The following is a 17,863-nucleotide window of genomic DNA, read 5'->3' on the forward strand; positions in this document are numbered from 1 at the left end:
CATACAGGCGATAGTTTTTGTCAAATTCAACTACTACTGCAACTCAATCTTGGATCAGGTGCTATGTATATCACGGATTCGATGACGAGAATGTTTTTGTGCTTGTTATTGTTTATTATTCAGAGGACCGCTAGTTCACGGCATGTACTACTTGTGCCTCGTTGACATGTCTCTCCTACACATTACTAATAATTGGAATACGGCGCTTACTCGACCACGTATCGTTTACAAGCATTTACTGCAGGAAGTTGTCGAGGGGGTCACCGCGGGTGCCCCACCAGGTTAGCAGGAGGGATAGACCAAGAGACTCGACCAGCTTAGCAGCGACGCTAACACCAACAGTGTCTAGAGGGCGGCGCTCGGCAAAGAGCTGAGAGATGTACTGCAAATATTGAGTTAGTACTATCAAAGGCAAGATGGGCGATATGAGCTTAGCTTCAGACACTTACACCAGGGGCAGAGGTAGCAAGGAAGACCAGACCGCCGAGGTAGGCAGCTCCAGTGTAGCTCAGAGTGCCAGTGGCGTTGATCAGAGCACCAACACCGTATGACTGCAGAGCGGAGCCAACCAAAGAGCTTCCGTACACAAGGGCAGCACCGGAAGCCTCCTTGGACTTGATGAACTCCTCCTTGGTGTTGGACACCTTTGCGCGCTTGTAGGTCTCGCCAAAAATGGGGGACAGAACGGCCAACTCAGTGGCATGGTTAAAGACGGTACCCAGCAGGATAGCCGAGGGCTTTACCTTGGGGAAGCCGGCTGCGGAAAATATCATGGTAAGTACACAGTTGACGATTGGCAAGTGTTGCCACCGCAAAAAACAACAGCGGAGTTGTGGCTGGACGTACAGTTGAGGTTGGGGACGAAAGCGTTGGTAACCATTTTGACGGTGTATTGAGGTGCTGTGGTGGAATAGAAGTACTGGAGTGGTGATGTCGAAGTGTTTTGGGTTTGCAGGCGATGGAAGTTGATGAGGATGACGACGAAAGAGAAGTGAGATCAAATAGACGCTGGCGTGATGGGCCATCGGCTTTTATGTGCGAGCTGACCGGCGGAGGCGGGCAGACAAATACATGGCACATAGCAAAGAGGGAAGCTACCATGGCTCGTAGCTAAGCTCAGCAGCCTAGCCAATCACTGGTCTCGGCCTCTCGACATCCCGCGTTCTGCGCAACTGCTCGTCCAGGCGAGGGAGGTTCGTCGCCTCTCTGAAAGCGGAAGGAGCGCCCCTAGCTTGGCTGGAGCTTATTAAAGGCTTGAAGCCTCGTTTACAAAGCCTTCACACGCTGTGCGTCCAAGGCCGCGGAAATACAGACCACAGACAATTGCGGCGCGAGGCATGCTGCATTCCCAAAGGACCTCCCTGCGTTGGCCGAACGCTGCTATTGTCCTGGTGAGTCGGCTTCCCTTTCGATAGAGTGTCGTCCCTGCTGCTGTGGGAGGCGTGCATTTCGCCGCCGTGTAAGTCACCAACTAGCACTAACACGTGTGCATACAAATTGCTATATCGGCCTGTTAGTGCGCAGTGTTGTCATCCAGCGCACCCACCAGCATGTACAACTACGTAAAACGCAAGCAGCTCTATCCCGGCATGCTTTGGAATAGCAATTGAATTCTTCGTGGCCTGTGACTGAGTCATGAGCAAACCGGGTACCCTGGCTCACCTCTTGAAGGGAGACTCCTACAGCAGCTTGTAGAAGCGACAGACCGCCGCCCAGCAGAGCAGAGCGCCCAACACAACCAACATGCACGGTACTTGGAATACAGTGCAGCTCCAGCCCGGCCTGTCCATTGCACCATTGGCTACCTGGCTGTGCCAGTTTACAGCTCTATCAGATGATAGTCTAGTCAGTCCGGATTTGGCAATATGCCGTGCCTTGCTTTTGGCTCCAACTGGGCTTACATGTTATTGTGGCAAGGTGAGAAGAGCTGGGTTTTCAAAGGGCCTCCTGCTATTGCAATACGCACAGCCAAACTCGCGGAACCCATGGCCAATGACAATTTATTGTCAACGTGGCAGCGGTCGGTCGGCAGGAAGAATAAATCGGTGGATGAGTTGCTCTATGGGGACATGCCAGGGCCAGAAGAAGACTCCAAGGGAGCCGTTGTACAAGCAAAAGCATCCAAGTTGCTGCGAGCTTATTTTATAGAAACCGCTTGGGTATGTTTCACTTCCATACCGCCTATTGTCACTCAAGCATGCAAGTATGAGTAGTATTCACTATGGGCTTGTCGATGCTTCCTCACTTGCAATTGGTTTTGGTCCTGCAAAGCTTGCTTCCGAGCTCGGTAACCTCGCAACAACACCACCGCCAAGTCTGCATTTCCGGCGTGTGAGTGAGACATTGGGCAACGATCCAAGACCTTCAGAGCTGCTCTACAAGCTAGCTAGGGATATACAGAGTTGGAGTAGAGCCAATGGCTCTTGTACCCTATTAACTATGATCCCGCCTGCATGAATACAAAGTGCACTAGTTAGTTAGTTGAAGAAAGAGATATTTAGGAACGCATCAATGGCGCAAGAAGGATGAAGCGATGCATGTTCAGGTATACGAGCACAATTCCCTCCATATGGATAGAGGTGTCCGTATTGATTTCCAGAATCAACAACTCTGTACTGCTCGTCACAATTAATCCCGTCAACACACAGACCAGAATTCATGAGTCGGTTTGCCTCAGATAAGCAATCTAAGCCGCCGAAAGAGAAAGGGAAGAGAAGGGATGCTTCTTCTATCTTTGTAAGAACCAAAAAGACAAACATTTATATTAAACAGGGGCACCAAACACAATAACAAGTGCCCAAGCCTCTCGGCGGATCCATTGTCTAGGAAATACATATGTAGAAGCAACCAACTTTATACAGCCTTGGGTGCACTTTGTACTCATTCATACCATACCATACTTTACCTGCATTGCCCTCGTCATTCATCAAGGAAGACGCCATGCCAGCTTTCTTCCGGCTTCAGGCCATGTGCTGTCCATCTTCGCCGCCTCGCAGAGCTAGCAACGCCCTCACATCAGAAACGTACTGCAGTCCCTCGAGCAAGGGCACAAGATGTAAAAGATCATTGTCGGTGGGATCGTTGATCCACCCCTGGATGGGAATCGCGTTGTCTGTTTTGGAAAGTTAGAGAGGTCCTTCTTCCCCTGCGCTGGTCTGGAAATGTCACTCGGATATAGAGGCCCATCCCATCAACAGAGAAGGCTACAAAGAGAGAATAAGGAAAGAATAAAAGGCCGACCTACCTTGATGAAACATGTAGCTCAGCGGGCTGTTGTCCAGAATCATGACCTTGCTGAGATCGGGCTCAACAGCACTCAGGTCTTTGATAAAGGCATTCTGCCGGAACGTGCAATGTTGGCGATAGAAGCGGGCAGCAAAGTATTTGCGCTCCGTCTCCAGCCAATCAATGACCGGATCAGCATACTCTTGGACTGACGCCGTAAATACAACTAGCCTGTACCACTTGCTAATCCGTCGCAAAAAGTCGTCACAGTGTGGCCGCTTGTGCACATAGTAGAGAATGGGATGTTGAGGGCCAACAGCCATTTGCCCGCCCATGCCCACAAAAGCGGTATTTAGGCGGACTTCAACCATGTGCCCAGACCCAAGTCGGTTGCCTTTGGACATGCTGTGGATCAGCGTTTCGTCGAGATCAAGGATGAGGGTTTTCTGGTGCTCTGCTGGTGGCCCTTCGAGGTTGAGATATGAGGGTTGGCGACGAGGAATTAGCGGCCTAGGGGGCGCGGGAGCTCGGGGGTACTTGGTTATAGCACTGGCTTGTGAGGTAGGGGACTTTATTTGCGCGGAGATATCGGTGGATAGACCATCGCCCTTGGTGCGAGAAAACGAGGAGGCCGTCTTTCTATGACGGCGCTCTTTAAGCGCTTCATCACTAGGCTTTATGCGAATAGAGCGGGTATTCGTGCCGTCTTGCGATGCTCCACGCGGCCGGGAAGAGGCGGACGAGCGTCTAGTTGATGGGGTATCGGAGTCGGAGGACATGCTCATGCTGGGTTTGCGTTTGCTTATGCTGGAGCGAGCTGGCGACACGGATGACGACATTGAAGCCTGCTTTTTTCGGCTCCGTGTGCTTGCGGCCCGTGGCCTGTGTGGCTTTTCACCTGTCTTTGGTTTAGAGGCTGGCGATAGGAAGTTCAGCCCTATGGAATCGAACAAGGTCTGAAGCGGTAGTAATGGCCGGAAACGGCCGTTCTTGTCGTAGAAAAAGGCTAACAGATACAAGCCGGGAGCCGCCAGTGCGGACAAGACCCAGCGCAAAGACCCAATCACGCAGGATGCAATGCGCTGTGGTATGGCCAACCACGAGGTTGAAGTCGCAGCGGTGGCGGTAGCCGGTGTGGGCGTGAGCGGAGGCGTAGATGTCGGGGTAGACTTGGCTGACGGATCGAACGGGGGATCGGGCTGGGTCAACGGATTGGAGGCATGCGCCAGATTTGAGATAGATTCGGGGTTGTCGAGTGGTATGGGTTGCAACTTGGCGTCAATGCTCGGATCGGACTCGGGGGTGTCTTCTAAAGAGTTGCGACCATGGTGGCCTTCGATGGAGCGCATGAGGCCAAGAGAGCCAAACGAGTTCGTACGCGATGGGGCTGGTGAGTTCTGCGGCGATACGCGAGACGATATGATATTGAGAGAGTTCATATTTGCGTAGCCATGGGTACAGATACAATACGGAGGAGGGGGGCAGACAAAGAGGGCGCGGTGGTGCGAATGAGAGAGCTTAGGTGCGCTAAAAAAGGATCCGCCGTAATAGGTCAGGAGGAGAGACCAAGGGTGGGAGGGCCAGGCTACAAAGGTCGAAGCCAAGGATGGGAATTCAATCTGGCCGCGGTTGTGGTGGTGGGCTGTCGGCTTGCTTTTGCTATGTAGGTTTAGAGAAGGAGACTAGGTGCGAGGGCGAGAGGACGAGCAGCAGAGACACGAAGTCGGGCTGGTGCATCCGGATTATGACGTCGGGGCCGAAGAAAGCAAGACACCATGGAAAAGGAGGAGAGGCGACCGCTAAGTGATGAACCCGGCGATGCTGGCTGTCCAGGCAAAGAAATAAAAAGGAAGCTAAATCAATGATTGTCAAACGAGTGTCGAGAAATTGGATCCAACAGTCAAGTCACAATGTAGTACGTGAGTCTCGGCAGCCAGCAGCCAGCAACCCTAATTCCAAGACTCGTTTCCTCAACTCAAGTGTTGGCTGCAGGAACTGGCTCAACCCTCAACTGGGCTCAACATGCACGACATGGCGGCCAGACCCTCAACAGTGCTTCTCTGCCGCCCAAAGCAACCGGCCACATTCCTGAACATGTCTTTCGATTTCAGGCTCCGCAGCAGCGGCAGTGGCCTGCTCGCAGTAACCACGAGTCCATTTCCACTATCACGAAATATTCTTCTTGTTATGGTGCATCGCAGCCGCAGCCACAGTCTCGTGACTTTCGCCATGGAGCCGTGTAGTTGTTGGGGTTGTTGGATTCGGTCTGGGCAACGGAGAATGGGCCCAGTCCAGGTGTCGCCGCGGGCCTTCTGGGGCCTCAAAGCAAACCTGTCCAAAAATAACGGCCAAGCAGATGTAGTGCGGCACTCCTCTATAAATCTATACTGCGGTCAATAGCGACTCTTGACCTTTAACCCTAAGATGCCCTGAATTATATGCCTGCTGCATGCAAGCAACTGTCTTGGAGTCTTGGAGTTTCTTATACAAGTCTTGCTTTGGCGTGTTCCCGTCGTGTCCTGCATATGTCAGTAGAGCCTGTTGTTGCTTAGTCACTAATACAATTGAGATCCAGAAATACGTAACCCTAGATTATAACCCACAACTTGTGCTCCTTGTTTCTCTCCCTTTGTGACGCATTTGTGCTGGTTACCCATTTTCACTTAGCGACCAGGGACTGACTCACCTTCTATTTCACACAATATGTAACACTGCAGTTTTGTTCTCCCGCCAACACCAACTGCATTTTGCTCTCGATCCTTTTCGCCGACCACCTCTAAGAACCTGCCCATAATTGCCAGTTCCGACTAGCGATTAATCCCCTCGAATTTCTTTCGCCGTAAAGCCGCCAAAAGTCTGCGCAGAGCTCGCACACCCCTCCTTCTCGCACCGAAGCTCTCACGATCCCGGCTTTTTTTTCTCCCCTGTACACCAACACCCCTCACGACATCCCGATCGGCCTTCTCCATCATTCACAAAATGTCCAACAATTCTTCAGGCTTCATGCCCGATCTCAGCAAATTTATCCGCTTTGTCAACTCGCGACCTCTGGAGGCTAGCATCGAGTACCTGGTGTCGTGAGTCTCTCTGCCCCTCCATGGAGCTTGCCCTCACCACTAACCGCTTCTCCATCGGGCCTCGTTTGTTTCTAGTCTTCTCAAGCGCCGACAGATCACCGGTCCCAAGGACTGTGCGGTCGCCACCGCTCACCTTCTCTTCCAGGTTGTCAAATACTCAAAATGGTCCGATGAGGAACAACTGATGGCCCAGGTGTGCCAAGTGGGCAGGCGTCTAGCCGACGCCCTCCCCAAAGAACTCGCCATCGTCAACATTGTCCGCCGAGTTCTTAGCGTTATCCATGACGAAGCCAACGAAGAACATGACAACGATGCCTTCAGTGATACCGCCTCCGAAGTCTACGAAAACACCCAGCATAACGCTGCTACGGCCGTTTCCTCAAAACAACCATACTCCCTGTCAATTGATGAGACCCTACGCAGCATTGCGCCTCCACGCCTAACCCGCCAACCTACCTTGTCCACTATCAGTTCTTTCAGCACACCCAAGTCGCTATTCAACATCCTTTCTGCCTCCCCCGCGGGTACCGCCTTTGCTAGTCCCACAAAGACTTCAGGGACATCAACCCCGCATGGCCCGAGTAAAGCTGCTCGTGCAGACTCTTTGCGCTCCGAGATCATGAATGCTATTGAGGAGATGAAGGATGAGATTGATCAGGTAGCTGAGCAAGTTGCTGGATTTGCCGAGGCCCAGATTCGCCCGGGTGACTACGTACTGGTACACGAGCCGTCTAGCATTGTCAGCCGCTTTATTGTCAAGGCTGCTTCAAAGCGCAAATTCACAGTATTGATTGCGTGCAAGGCGGGTCCTAGAGGCTACGAATCACGCGCTGTCAGCATAGGCTGTAAAGACAAGGAGCGTGTCGCGTACGAGAGCTTCCGCCGTGAGCTTTCCAAGACCGGCGTGACAGTCATCAACGTGATGGCGTCGGGAATGAGCACCTACATGTCGCTGGTAACGCGTGTAGTACTGGGCGCTCGCTCTATTCTTGCCAACGGAAACGTGATTCTGGATGCCGGAGCAGGCGCCGTCGCACACTCCGCCAAGTACCATGGCCGGCCAGTAGTTGTCCTGGGTGGCATCTACCAACTCAGCCCCGACAGTCCCTTTGACGAGGACTCGCTGGTCGAGTGGGCTGACCCCACTGCGACTGTCGCATTTGAAGATGGCTCTCTTGTTTGTGATAACATCATTGTTCGCCAGCCACTCACCGAGGTGGTTCCCGCAGAGCTGGTAGACATGTACATCAGCAACTTGTAAGTTCTTGCTTTCCACTTTCCCTTTTCCGTCTTTTCTTGCAGGGTTATTGATTTCTACTGAGGGGAATTCACTTAAAATGTCCACCATTCTAACTCCTTTTTTTAGGGGCACGCACTGCCAGAACCACTTGTCCAGTCTCATCATGGAACATTACAAGGCCGAGGATGTCGAGTTCCACCAGTGGTAAACAGAACAACTTGCACATACTAAAAAAAACAATGGCGCCGTAAGATACGCCAACGGTCAGAATCCAACTCCCACGAATGGATTTGACCCATAGACAAAAATGCAGGAAGAGGGGGAGCCTTTGCATGTAGGCACAGGAAAACTTGGGATACGCTGAGGAAAGTGCGTACCATTATGTATGTTAATTTTCGCCTTGGACATAACTATCCAAAGTATTAGGAAAATAGAGTTATTAACTAAAGTAAAAGCACAAAGTGCGTCACTATCAATACGTTACTTGAGCTTTAGAAGGGGCTGAGAACACAAGATATCTCAACGACGGACTGGGAAAAGTCCAGGGTAGTCACAATAGAGGCCAGCTTCATGGCTAGGGGATAGGGCTTTTCCATTTTCCAGCTTCACCATGTTCTTGAAAAGAGAAGGACCTGCTTGGAAAAATATCAGCTTTCTAGAAAAGAAAACTAAACGAGATGTCACTAACCAAAATATCGTCAGGTGTTTATCTCACAAGCCGTGTTAGTCCGGATACAAAGCTTCCAGATTAGGCATCTATTACTAGAAGCTATACCTTTTTGCGGGGACATCTGCAGCGTCTTGCTCTAACATCTGCTCTTTCGGATATACATCGGTAGTGTGTATTTCATAGAGCACAAGGGAAAAAAGCCCTCATACTTGAGCGGTTACACAAAGCTTGGTACTCATCTCTACCTGACGACATGTCATTACTTCATTCAGCTTTAACTACAGACTGATTGAATCTTCGCCGGTGATGCACCAATTGATAGAGGTTAGAGCCGCTTACTGACAAAGCTATGCTATTCTCGGTGAGACACTAGTGTTTGACTACTACTTTCTTTGTTGAGATATCACAGAAGTAGTGTGGCGATGAAACAAACTGTGCATGCTATCTGAATCACGCAAAAATACTTTAGCTAATTATCACGTTTACAAAAGAACAACCAAATCATACACGTACTAAGCAAATACTGAAGTTGCTGGCAAGATTCGCATATTTAGAAACGCGGCGTCGCTATCTGTATTATGTGAATACCGCAGAAACTTGGCCCTACCTCACACCAATTCCTCACATCGAAAGCTCTTCTGATCAGGTGAAACAGCTCGCCGCAAAAAAAAGGCTATGTAGAAGCAGCAGTCCCTTCGTATAGCATGTTATTTTCGAATCTCAAGTGGAATGGTTTCAGTCATAGCCATGTGGTTTTCGGTATCGCGTGGTTCTCTGGGAGGCTGTGATTGAAAAGTGACTTGACATTCATGGCCAAGAGTTGCTTGAGTGGAGAAAAGAAGAGAAAGCTATGAAATTATTATCCTTTTTCACGAAGCACCTCCTACATATGGTCACGGCTTGTTGAAGAATGACCTCGCGGTTACTTCGAATGTTTATTGTCGCGGGGACATGAATCTATTGGCCCATTGCTCTCTTCCAACATGAAGATGGCCTAATGATGTGTGCGTGCAAATCTGACCTTGATTTTCAGTGATAATCTTCTGTGGTGTTTGTTCTACTAAACAGGTACCCAGGGAACCGCCAATTTCTTCCCTGCTACAACCACATTTCCTGCAATGTGTTCTAACTTAACATTAGAGCTTTCAATGTGCATGCCACATGCATATTAAATATGTTTCATCTTCTGCTCAATATCACTGAACCATTGGCCAGCAATGTCAACGATTCCATCATACAACCAACCCACTGATGTGGACATAATCCATGCCTTAGTCTCGTTGTGCACAGTCACTGATGACACAAGCCATGCTGTCAGTAATGACTTGATTGTGTCGCTTATCATGTATCCGTGGGGCTGATGCATCCAGAATCTTCTGTCACCACAGGTACGCTTTGCACATGTTGCAGCAGCAGTATTGGCGTCAAATCCTGCCCCCAGTTCTGGTGGGTGTTTTATTCGCCCTGCTATGCTTTTTTTCATAACTCGAAAGGAAACCCTCCCTGCTTGGTATCGCCCTTGGAGCATAGAATATGCCAGTGGTAAAAGCTATAGTTGACATCTGAAAAAAATGGTGTGTGTTCACCATTGCCGACATAACCATAGAAAATATATCCGTAGATTTCAATAATGTGGCAACTCCAGTTGGTAGTATCGCAATAAACTCTTTCGTCTTTTATAGCTTCCGTTAAAACCAGCTATGTGCGCTCCAAGTCTAGCCACAAGCCGCTCCACGGGCGCATTTCACAAGTACCGCAGCCTTCTGTCTCTTTCCCGGTCTTCCAGCGTCTCCGCTCCCTCTTTTGATTTCTTCTTGGGGCTCTATCAGCCGACAGGTCTTTACTCGGGTCTCATTCATTTCCACAAATGCGCTCGCGTATACAGCGGGCTAGCCCAGCCTAAGCCTTGCGCTTCGTATCTGCTTCAGCCGCGACAGCAGCCGCTGTTTCGGCACTGGCCACATCGCCGACCGGCTCGCCCTCGTCGAGCGCCTCAGCCTCTTCGTCCTGCTCAATCTTTTCCCGGATCGTGGACAGGTCGAGGCGCATGCTGAAAGCGTCCTCGCCGTCGGCGTAGTATTTGGCCTCGATCTTGTCGGTCTTGAATCCGAGGGTCTCGCGGTACAGGTGGATAGCAGCCTTGTTGGATATACGCACGTGCAACGAGACGTACTGCGCGCCAAAGGTTTCGACCATTGCTTGTTCTGTGAGTTGGAGAGTTCAAAAAGATATCGGATAACTTGTTAGCTAGGTTTCTCGTACTTCTTGCTGGTGTGTGCGCCGGTATAGCGGCAATGGGCGTGTCGCGACTTACGGCTCTGGCGCATCAACTTCTCGGCAATTCCCAGTCGGCGATGCGTGCGCATCACCGACAAGCTGGTGATGTGGCCGTGTTTAACACCATCCGTAGGCTCCTCCTCCATCTTGGCTAGCACGTATCCGACAATCTTGGGGTAGTCGTAGGGCGTCTTCTTGGGGCGTGACATGTCGACGGCGACGAAGCTCAACTGCGGCCATGATAGAGCGTGGTACAGATGGTACTTGAGGAAGTAGTTTTCCGGGAGGTTCTCGACGTTGGCGTGCTGAATCAGCGGCACGTCCGATACGTGGAGCACACGAATATCCATTGTGTGTGTGTGGGGGTTGTTTTTTTCGAGGAGGAGGGGGGTCGAGATTCAAGCGGGATAGAGGACGTTCGCGGGGTGTTTGGCCGAGGGTTTTGCGCGTCTGCTGTGAGGCACAGTTGGTCAATTGTTGATAGGTGGCTGGCGTGAATGAGGCTACGCTAGATTTCTATGAGTTCTGGCGGGGACTCGTGAAGCCCCATCGTGGTGGGGTGAGCTTCTAGGGCAGATTCGGTTGGAACAAACCCTAAAATGGCAACCCTGGCGACAGCCCTACACTTACGAGCTATACGGAACTGACCTTACATCAACTGGAAGTCTGGAGCTATTGAATGATACTTGATTTGAGCTGATGCCATTGTAAGAGAGTTGCACAAGATACGCTATCTGAAGAGAACCAACTCGCATCAATCATGTGATGCTTTTAGTTGCTGTTTGGTTTCATAGCCGGCGCTTGTAAAAGGTTCGCCTGCAATCTAGCTAACCCATGAAACTTGGTTCCCATTGGTGCGGAACTACGACTACCGTTGCGGTACAACAACGACGAGACGCGATGATTGATGTTCCGCAGACGCTTTCCTAGGCGTGAGTATAAAGGCTGCGTCAGCTCTCTTGTTCTTAACCTGCCAACCCATCACCCTTATACAGAAGAGTACACCTGACCTCCACTAAAACTCATCACCACCATGTCGCGTATCCTCGCAGGAAAGCTTGCCATCATTACTGGAGGCTCAAGAGGTCTGTAATCTATCCCTACTCATTCCTGACCTCCCGCTTTTCTAACTGCCCCCCATCTATAGGCATCGGAGCCGCCATTGCCGATAACCTCGCCGCCAAGGGCGCCAACGTCGTCCTCGGCTACACCTCTGCTAGCTCACAGGCCGGTGCCCAAGCCCACGCCGACTCGCTGGCCCAAAAACACTCGATCCAGGCAGTAATTGCACAAGCAGATATTGGCGAGCCATCAGGCCCAGCGCAGCTAATAGCCACAGCCAAAACGCTCCTCGGCAAGCCCGACGGTCAGTTCCAGATTGACATTCTCGTCAATAACGCCGGCGTAGCGCGCAACGACCGGATCGAGGACATCAAGCCTGCCGACTTCACCGCCACCTATGCCGTCAACGTTCAAGGCCCGCTGCTTCTCGTGCAGGCGGCGCTGCCGTACCTACCGCACGACCGCAGCGGGCGCATTGTCAGTCTGTCGTCGGTCAGCAGTGCGAGTGGCTTTATTGGGCAGAGTGTGTACGGCGGGTCTAAAGCGGCTGTCGAGGCCATGACGCGCACGTGGGCACGCGAGCTCTCAGAACGCTGCACCGTTAATGCCGTCAACCCGGGCCCTGTCGAGGGCCCCATGTACGAGAGCAACACGGACGAATTCAAGGACATGATTCGCCCGTTCATCCAGGCCTCCCCGTTGATGCAGGTGCGCCCTGGCGTCGACCCAGAACCCGTCCTGGAATATGCAAAGACCGCGGGTGGTCGCCCTGCCTACACGTCTGAGATTGCCGGAATAGTCGGCATGCTGTGCACGCCCGATGCGGCGTGGTGTACCGGTCAAGTCGTCAGTGCGAATGGCGGCTTCATAATATAGCCAAGTCCGAGTCGTTTGGAAGGAATGTGGAACAGGCCTCTGCCGACTCCACTCAAATTGTGAGGTTAAAGTGGGGCATTGATAATTCTGAACTCAATGTAAACTAGCTGGTAGCACTACAATACATAGACTCCACATGCAAATGCTTCTGAGAAAATGTCTAGCCAATGGCGTTAATAATCTTGTTTGACTGTGTATAGCCTCTTTGATCTATCTTCTTTCCACCCAGTGACACTCATACATACAGACACTTTTGCGACTCCTGCTCCCACCTTCTGTACATCATGGACGATCTCTTCGGAGACACCTTCAACCTTGAAGATGAAATCTACAACAATGCCTACAAAGAAGGCTATGCCGACGGCATTACAGCCGGCAAAATCGAGGGCCGCACCTTTGGGATGGCCAAGGGCTTCGACAAGTTCTTTGAGAGCGGCCGGCTCTTTAGCAAAGCCGTCATGCTAGGGACACGGCTGGCCAGCGGTCCCGATGCGACCTCAGCGGCGGCCAAGCACGAGGCTTCTCCTCCATCCAGTGCCAAAGCTAACGGGGCACTCCCGGTAGAAGACACCAGTGCCGATACTCAGGCCTCGGTTCTCCCGGCCTTGCCCCCCAACGCCCGGCTGGAGAAGAATGTCGTTGCACTGTACGATCTGATGGAGCCCGAGACGTTGTCGACGGATAACAGCGATGAGGCGGTCAACGACTTTGATGACCGATTGAAGCGGGCTCAGGGCAAGGCCAAGATTATCGACCGCACGATGGGCGTTACGAGCAGGCCGCGGGAGTCTACGGCGCCCAGTTCGTGAAGGGCGAGTCAAGCACGGATGCATTTGCGGATAAAACACGGCCCAATGACAAGCAAGTGTCTGGCTTCTGGTGTTTTTGGGTTTTGGTTATATGGGATGTTGGATAATATGGAGTCCTGGCGTTGAATAGGAGCAATATGAGAGCTTAGTCATGTCTGTGTTTCACGAGTCTAGACATAGAACGTCAAATTTTCCATCAAATGGGAGGGTTTTCTTTTCGACAAAACAAAGTAACAATTAACATCGCTCTCGGCTAGTGCACCGTTCTATGTACGTGGCCTGGCTTCTCTGTATCTTTCAAAAATAACTGTTGGCTGTCTGTCTGTATGCCGTCTACTGGAAAGAGCGGACTTGGTAGCTATAACACAAGGAAGCACATGTTAGTACGCTATCACACATGATCAAGTACTTCCCAGCACCTGCAAAAAAGCCGCAAATGCAAAAATAAATCTTGCAGAACTTACTGCTCGGGGTAAGAGTTCTCGCCAATCTTGAACTTGTAGGTATCCCACTGGCCATCAGCCCGCAGGTTGTGGCCGCTCGGCGTCGGCGGCAGCCCATTGACAAAGACATCCTTGGCCGCCACATCCGAGTTATCCTTGAGGAAGGCCGCGACGCCTCCCTGCGCCTGCTCGGCCGCAGCAACCAGAGCCTTTTCGCCCGCCTCGCCAACCAGCTCAGTCTTGGGCGCCGCAGCGCTGCCGACCGTCAGCAGGCTGACGATATGCGGCTGGCTAAAGACGCTGGTGCGTGGGTAGTTGCGGCGGTGGTCGCGCTTCCAGTACGGGTTGCCCGCAATGTCGCCGGCCGGGAAGGTCACGGGGTCACGGTACGCCTGCGGATCAATCGAGCCCGGGGCCGGCAGGCGGTTGAGCGGGTTCAGAGGCACACCGTTCGAGCGGTTCGGGTCGATTGCTAGAAAGCGGCGGAGCTTCTCCCATAGGCCCGTAGATTGGACTGTGTATTTCTGCTCTTGCGGATGACCCAAAGCGGGCGCGGGGAGTTAGCACGTGGGCGTCTGGATGTGGGCGTTGGCTCGTCGTCGGTCGTATTGCACTCCCCCAGGACAATTGCAGCAACGGAGAAATCCCCGAGAAGCGTCTTATGGTGACTTTCCCCGGACATTTCCTAGTGCAGAAGGGTTCCGTAAAGCGCGGCAGTGGGGAGCGGGAGTAAGGTTGACGGTTCAAAAAGAGCGGAGGCCGAGATGACGCACCTTGGAAATGTCCACGACGCCGCCAACAACGGTCTTGGCCACGGCCTTGGAAGACATGTTGTCTGATTTTCGCGGCAGAGAAAGTAAGGAGAAAAGCAAACAAAACTCAAATAGCAACGGCTTCAGCCAGTAAATCTTGAGTAAAGGGTCCAAAGTATTCCCGCGAAGCTTTCCGAGCCTGTTATGCTCGATTCCGAAATGGCCAAACGCTCGTTGGCTGGCGTTGCTGAGCTCTGATTTTCCAGCATTTACCCGGCTCTGAATTTGGGCCACAAGTCTTCATGCACTGCACAACCATGGACTTGCTCAACTTGATACCACCGCCAACCACGCTGAATGTAGGAATAATAGGTTATGTATTTTGTCTTTTTTGTTTTTGTGGGCTACTTAATAGCCATGAGAATACGCTTGATCCAACCTATCCATCTCGAAAATGCCGACCCAACCCTTTAGTTCCAGTATGTAGTGATTGTACAAGTGAAGCCGTGTACTACTCTTCAGCTTTCGCTGCTGTAGATTCCGTAGTTGTCTTGACATCTTCGACGGCGGCCGTAGTCTCGTCCTTTTCAGCAACGAGCTCATCAGTGTTTGCCTCGGGCTTATCATCGGTCTTCTCTTCAGGCTTGCCCTCAGCCTCCTTGGATTCCTCTCCCGAGTTGTCCTTGTCTGTAGCAGCCGCTTCGGGCTTGCTGGCCGTATCTTTAACATCCTTAACCTCGTCGGTCTTGATCTCCGCCTGGGGCTCCTCCTCGAGCTTGTCTTCGACCTTGTCCTCGGTCCTGTCCTTGGTCTTGTCCTCAGACTTGTCTTCGGCGCTATCAGTCTGCTTCTCATCAGTCTCATCGTCTCCGTCTTCTTTGCCGTTTTCGTGACCATTGGCTTTCTCATCATTGACAAGCTCAGGCTCAAGGTTTTCTTCAAGAGTCTCACTACCCAGGCCGCCTTCTTCAATGAGCTTGACAACGACATCCAGCGTGTCGGCAGGGCCACCGGGCTGGGCGATCAGGACCTTTCCATTCTTGTCAACAAGGAAAACACCGCGCACAGTTCCCTTGGGGTTCTTCTTTAAGCCAATGGCACCAATCAAGCTGAAGCTAGGATCACAAAGAAGACGGTATGGGAGCTTCTGTTTTGTTTTGAAAGTGGTGTTGGCTTTGGGAGAGTCAGACGAAAGGCCGTAGACACCAAGACCAGCATTTGAGAGCACGGTGTAGTTGTCACGGAAAAGGCAAGCCTGTCTAGTGCCTGCATTGGGGTTCATGTTAGTAAGAGTTTCTTGTGAAGATTTGTTAGAGCTGAAAACATACAGCCAGGAGTGGAAGCTCTGGGGTAGGTAAACAAAACCACGCCAGTTTTGCTTTGAGTCAAGAGAGACTTGAGGGTAACTGTCTCGTCATCTTGAGTCTGAACCTCTCCGCCAAAGTCTGCCAGGGATATGATATCACCAACCGAAGCAGCGGCTTTAGCGGCCGAGGCAGTGGGCTTCGGGGCGCTCTTGATGGTGGCGCCGTTCCGGGGCAACGCGCGTTTAACGGGCTCTACAGCAGGAGGTGCCTCCTTCTTTGCGCGCGACGCTCTTTTCGCAGGCGGCGGCGGCGCAGGCACAGTTGGGGCCTTGCGCTTGCGAAGTTCAACGGGCATCGCGAAGACAGCAAAGAAGATGGTGAGGGGAGTATTAAAAAGGCGGCAAGGATGAAGGTGAGAGTATGGATGCGCGATTGAGGGGTGGTGTAGTGGTGGGCAAAAGGGCAAATTAAAAAGAAAAAGATAAATGGAGGAGCAGGAGAGCGCGAGTGTGCGATGTTGTGAGGGTGACGGCAGAAACAACGAGAATGCGACTGGGGCTTCTGTTTTTTGCGCCCGAGCCTATTTACAGCATCAAAGAAAAACAAGCGACAGGGATACTAAGTGAAATTGTTGCATTTGCATGCAAAAGGCAAAGGCGGCAGTGCGAGTGACGAAGAAAAGGAAAATGAGGAGAAGGCAGAAACAGGACGGCCTGCTGGAAGGCTCAATGGGCTCAATGGACTCAACAGATTCAAAGGCAGCTTTGGCCGCATGCAAAGAGTAGCAAAAGTCTAGATGCACATGCTGATTTGGAGGTTGGCTTGTCTCTCTACTACTTGAGCCAGCCAATCACAGCAATCACAGCCTGCAAGCTCACAGGGCAACCACCAGCGAGCAGCGATTGTTTGTAATACCAAGTGTGCTGGAGTGTGCTGGGAGGCCTGGGCTCACTCAGTGTGTCCTGGCCTAGGCTGCACTGTACGGGACTAAAAAGCCAGCACGTGGAGCACCAATTCACGCAAAGCAGAAAGACGAACACACACAAACACACAACAGTGATGGACGTTCCTCAGCAGTTTCCCAACTGCTCGTCCTGCCGAATTGGGTTGTTGATCCTGCCGTTCATTCCCACGAACTGGGATGACTAATTACGCTACCCCAAAGCCTTGTTGCTCTCACAGCTGCCGCCAGCTGCCATTGACTGCTTCTTTTTTTCCCGCTGATCAGCTCACTTTCCATTAAGACCACCAGATGCACGAAAAAGCTTGGGCAGTGTCTAAACTGCCCGATACAGAGGCAAAGAAAGAGAGTTTTTTTTTCTCTTTGCCTCAGAAGAACCGCGCTGGCTCCCTTCACATGCCAATAACAACATCACCATGACCAAAATCGACCCCAAGGTGCGTCCTTCTACCCCTCTCTTTGTGCCATTTGATGTACCATGGATTGTGTATCTAAGCCTGACACCATGACGTAGAAACTGACGATGCCCCTCGCCGCCTTTACCATGGCGTGGATGGTTTTCTTGTAAGTTTTGGTCTACATGAAGGTTGGGTTCATTTTTTGACTCACTAGAAAAAAAGTTACACTCGGTCTTCCATCCGGGCGGCGCGAGAACAATCAGTAAGATTCAATCGCCATTGGTCTTGGTAATCTGGAGCATGCTAACCCTGTGTTTAGAGGCATGGTTCGTTGATAAACCCACGGGCTGGAAACTAGGCGAGGAACACCAAGTGTGCTGGTGGTATGGAGGGAAATGCAATATATACGACCTAGCAAGTATAGTATCCGATGATTTGAGTGCACAAAATATTGCTCTGTCAAGTCTGTCTACTCGTTCGTTCATCATATGATTTGCGTGTCCTGGCAATGTTGTTATCAGATGATTATGGTTAGGGTCCAGGGACCAACACCGCTATTCCAACGGACAGGCCAGGCTTACATCAAGAGCATGTCGACCCCTGAAACTAGTCCACGTCCAACTTTTGACAGACCCCACCATGAGCCAAGGAGCGGCGCGTTGTTGGCGCCCCTGGGAAAAAAAAAGGCCACGACGGGCAGAATGCGCCGGAAGAGCTGGAGGAGGCAACTCCAGACGGCATTGTCTCCTTTTGCACTCCATGCAAC

At 51.6% G+C, this 17,863-nt stretch overlaps 8 protein-coding genes across 8 annotated transcripts; 3 read left to right on the top strand and 5 right to left on the bottom strand.

The window, feature by feature from the left end:
• Nucleotides 1-235: 235 nt before the first annotated feature.
• Nucleotides 236-880, bottom strand: BROUX77_002377 (uncharacterized protein; the record flags this gene model as incomplete). The annotated part of the gene is made up of 3 exons (XM_073746910.1): nucleotides 236-382; nucleotides 450-757; nucleotides 847-880. 3 exons carry the CDS (start codon nucleotides 878-880, stop codon nucleotides 236-238), a joined length of 489 nt encoding a protein of 162 aa, XP_073607459.1.
• Nucleotides 881-2,960: 2,080 nt separating this feature from the next.
• BROUX77_002378 (uncharacterized protein) lies at nucleotides 2,961-4,664 on the bottom strand (the record flags this gene model as incomplete). Its single annotated transcript, XM_073746912.1, has 2 exons — nucleotides 2,961-3,112; nucleotides 3,245-4,664. 2 exons carry the CDS (start codon nucleotides 4,662-4,664, stop codon nucleotides 2,961-2,963), a joined length of 1,572 nt encoding a protein of 523 aa, XP_073607460.1.
• A 1,540-nt stretch (nucleotides 4,665-6,204) lies between these two features.
• On the top strand, nucleotides 6,205-7,750 carry BROUX77_002379 (uncharacterized protein; the record flags this gene model as incomplete). The annotated part of the gene is made up of 3 exons (XM_073746913.1): nucleotides 6,205-6,302; nucleotides 6,378-7,559; nucleotides 7,669-7,750. 3 exons carry the CDS (start codon nucleotides 6,205-6,207, stop codon nucleotides 7,748-7,750), a joined length of 1,362 nt encoding a protein of 453 aa, XP_073607461.1.
• A 2,361-nt stretch (nucleotides 7,751-10,111) lies between these two features.
• Nucleotides 10,112-10,839, bottom strand: BROUX77_002380 (uncharacterized protein; the record flags this gene model as incomplete). Its single annotated transcript, XM_073746914.1, has 2 exons — nucleotides 10,112-10,416; nucleotides 10,527-10,839. The coding sequence occupies 2 exons, from the start codon at nucleotides 10,837-10,839 to the stop codon at nucleotides 10,112-10,114; spliced, it is 618 nt and encodes a 205-aa protein (XP_073607462.1).
• A 683-nt stretch (nucleotides 10,840-11,522) lies between these two features.
• BROUX77_002381 (uncharacterized protein) lies at nucleotides 11,523-12,427 on the top strand (the record flags this gene model as incomplete). The annotated part of the gene is made up of 2 exons (XM_073746915.1): nucleotides 11,523-11,574; nucleotides 11,637-12,427. The coding sequence occupies 2 exons, from the start codon at nucleotides 11,523-11,525 to the stop codon at nucleotides 12,425-12,427; spliced, it is 843 nt and encodes a 280-aa protein (XP_073607463.1).
• Nucleotides 12,428-12,711: 284 nt separating this feature from the next.
• On the top strand, nucleotides 12,712-13,236 carry BROUX77_002382 (uncharacterized protein; the record flags this gene model as incomplete). Its single annotated transcript, XM_073746916.1, has 1 exon — nucleotides 12,712-13,236. The coding sequence occupies one exon, from the start codon at nucleotides 12,712-12,714 to the stop codon at nucleotides 13,234-13,236; it is 525 nt and encodes a 174-aa protein (XP_073607464.1).
• A 333-nt stretch (nucleotides 13,237-13,569) lies between these two features.
• On the bottom strand, nucleotides 13,570-14,509 carry BROUX77_002383 (uncharacterized protein; the record flags this gene model as incomplete). Its single annotated transcript, XM_073746917.1, has 3 exons — nucleotides 13,570-13,594; nucleotides 13,701-14,203; nucleotides 14,453-14,509. The coding sequence occupies 3 exons, from the start codon at nucleotides 14,507-14,509 to the stop codon at nucleotides 13,570-13,572; spliced, it is 585 nt and encodes a 194-aa protein (XP_073607465.1).
• Nucleotides 14,510-14,942: 433 nt separating this feature from the next.
• Nucleotides 14,943-16,093, bottom strand: BROUX77_002384 (uncharacterized protein; the record flags this gene model as incomplete). Its single annotated transcript, XM_073746918.1, has 2 exons — nucleotides 14,943-15,697; nucleotides 15,760-16,093. 2 exons carry the CDS (start codon nucleotides 16,091-16,093, stop codon nucleotides 14,943-14,945), a joined length of 1,089 nt encoding a protein of 362 aa, XP_073607466.1.
• Nucleotides 16,094-17,863: the final 1,770 nt, after the last annotated feature.

The sequence above is a fragment of the Berkeleyomyces rouxiae genome (genome assembly GCF_048999995.1).
Source record: "Berkeleyomyces rouxiae strain 22BRR77 chromosome Unknown BrBRR77_ptg000002l, whole genome shotgun sequence".
NCBI classification, from domain to species: Eukaryota; Fungi; Ascomycota; class Sordariomycetes; order Microascales; family Ceratocystidaceae; genus Berkeleyomyces; species Berkeleyomyces rouxiae.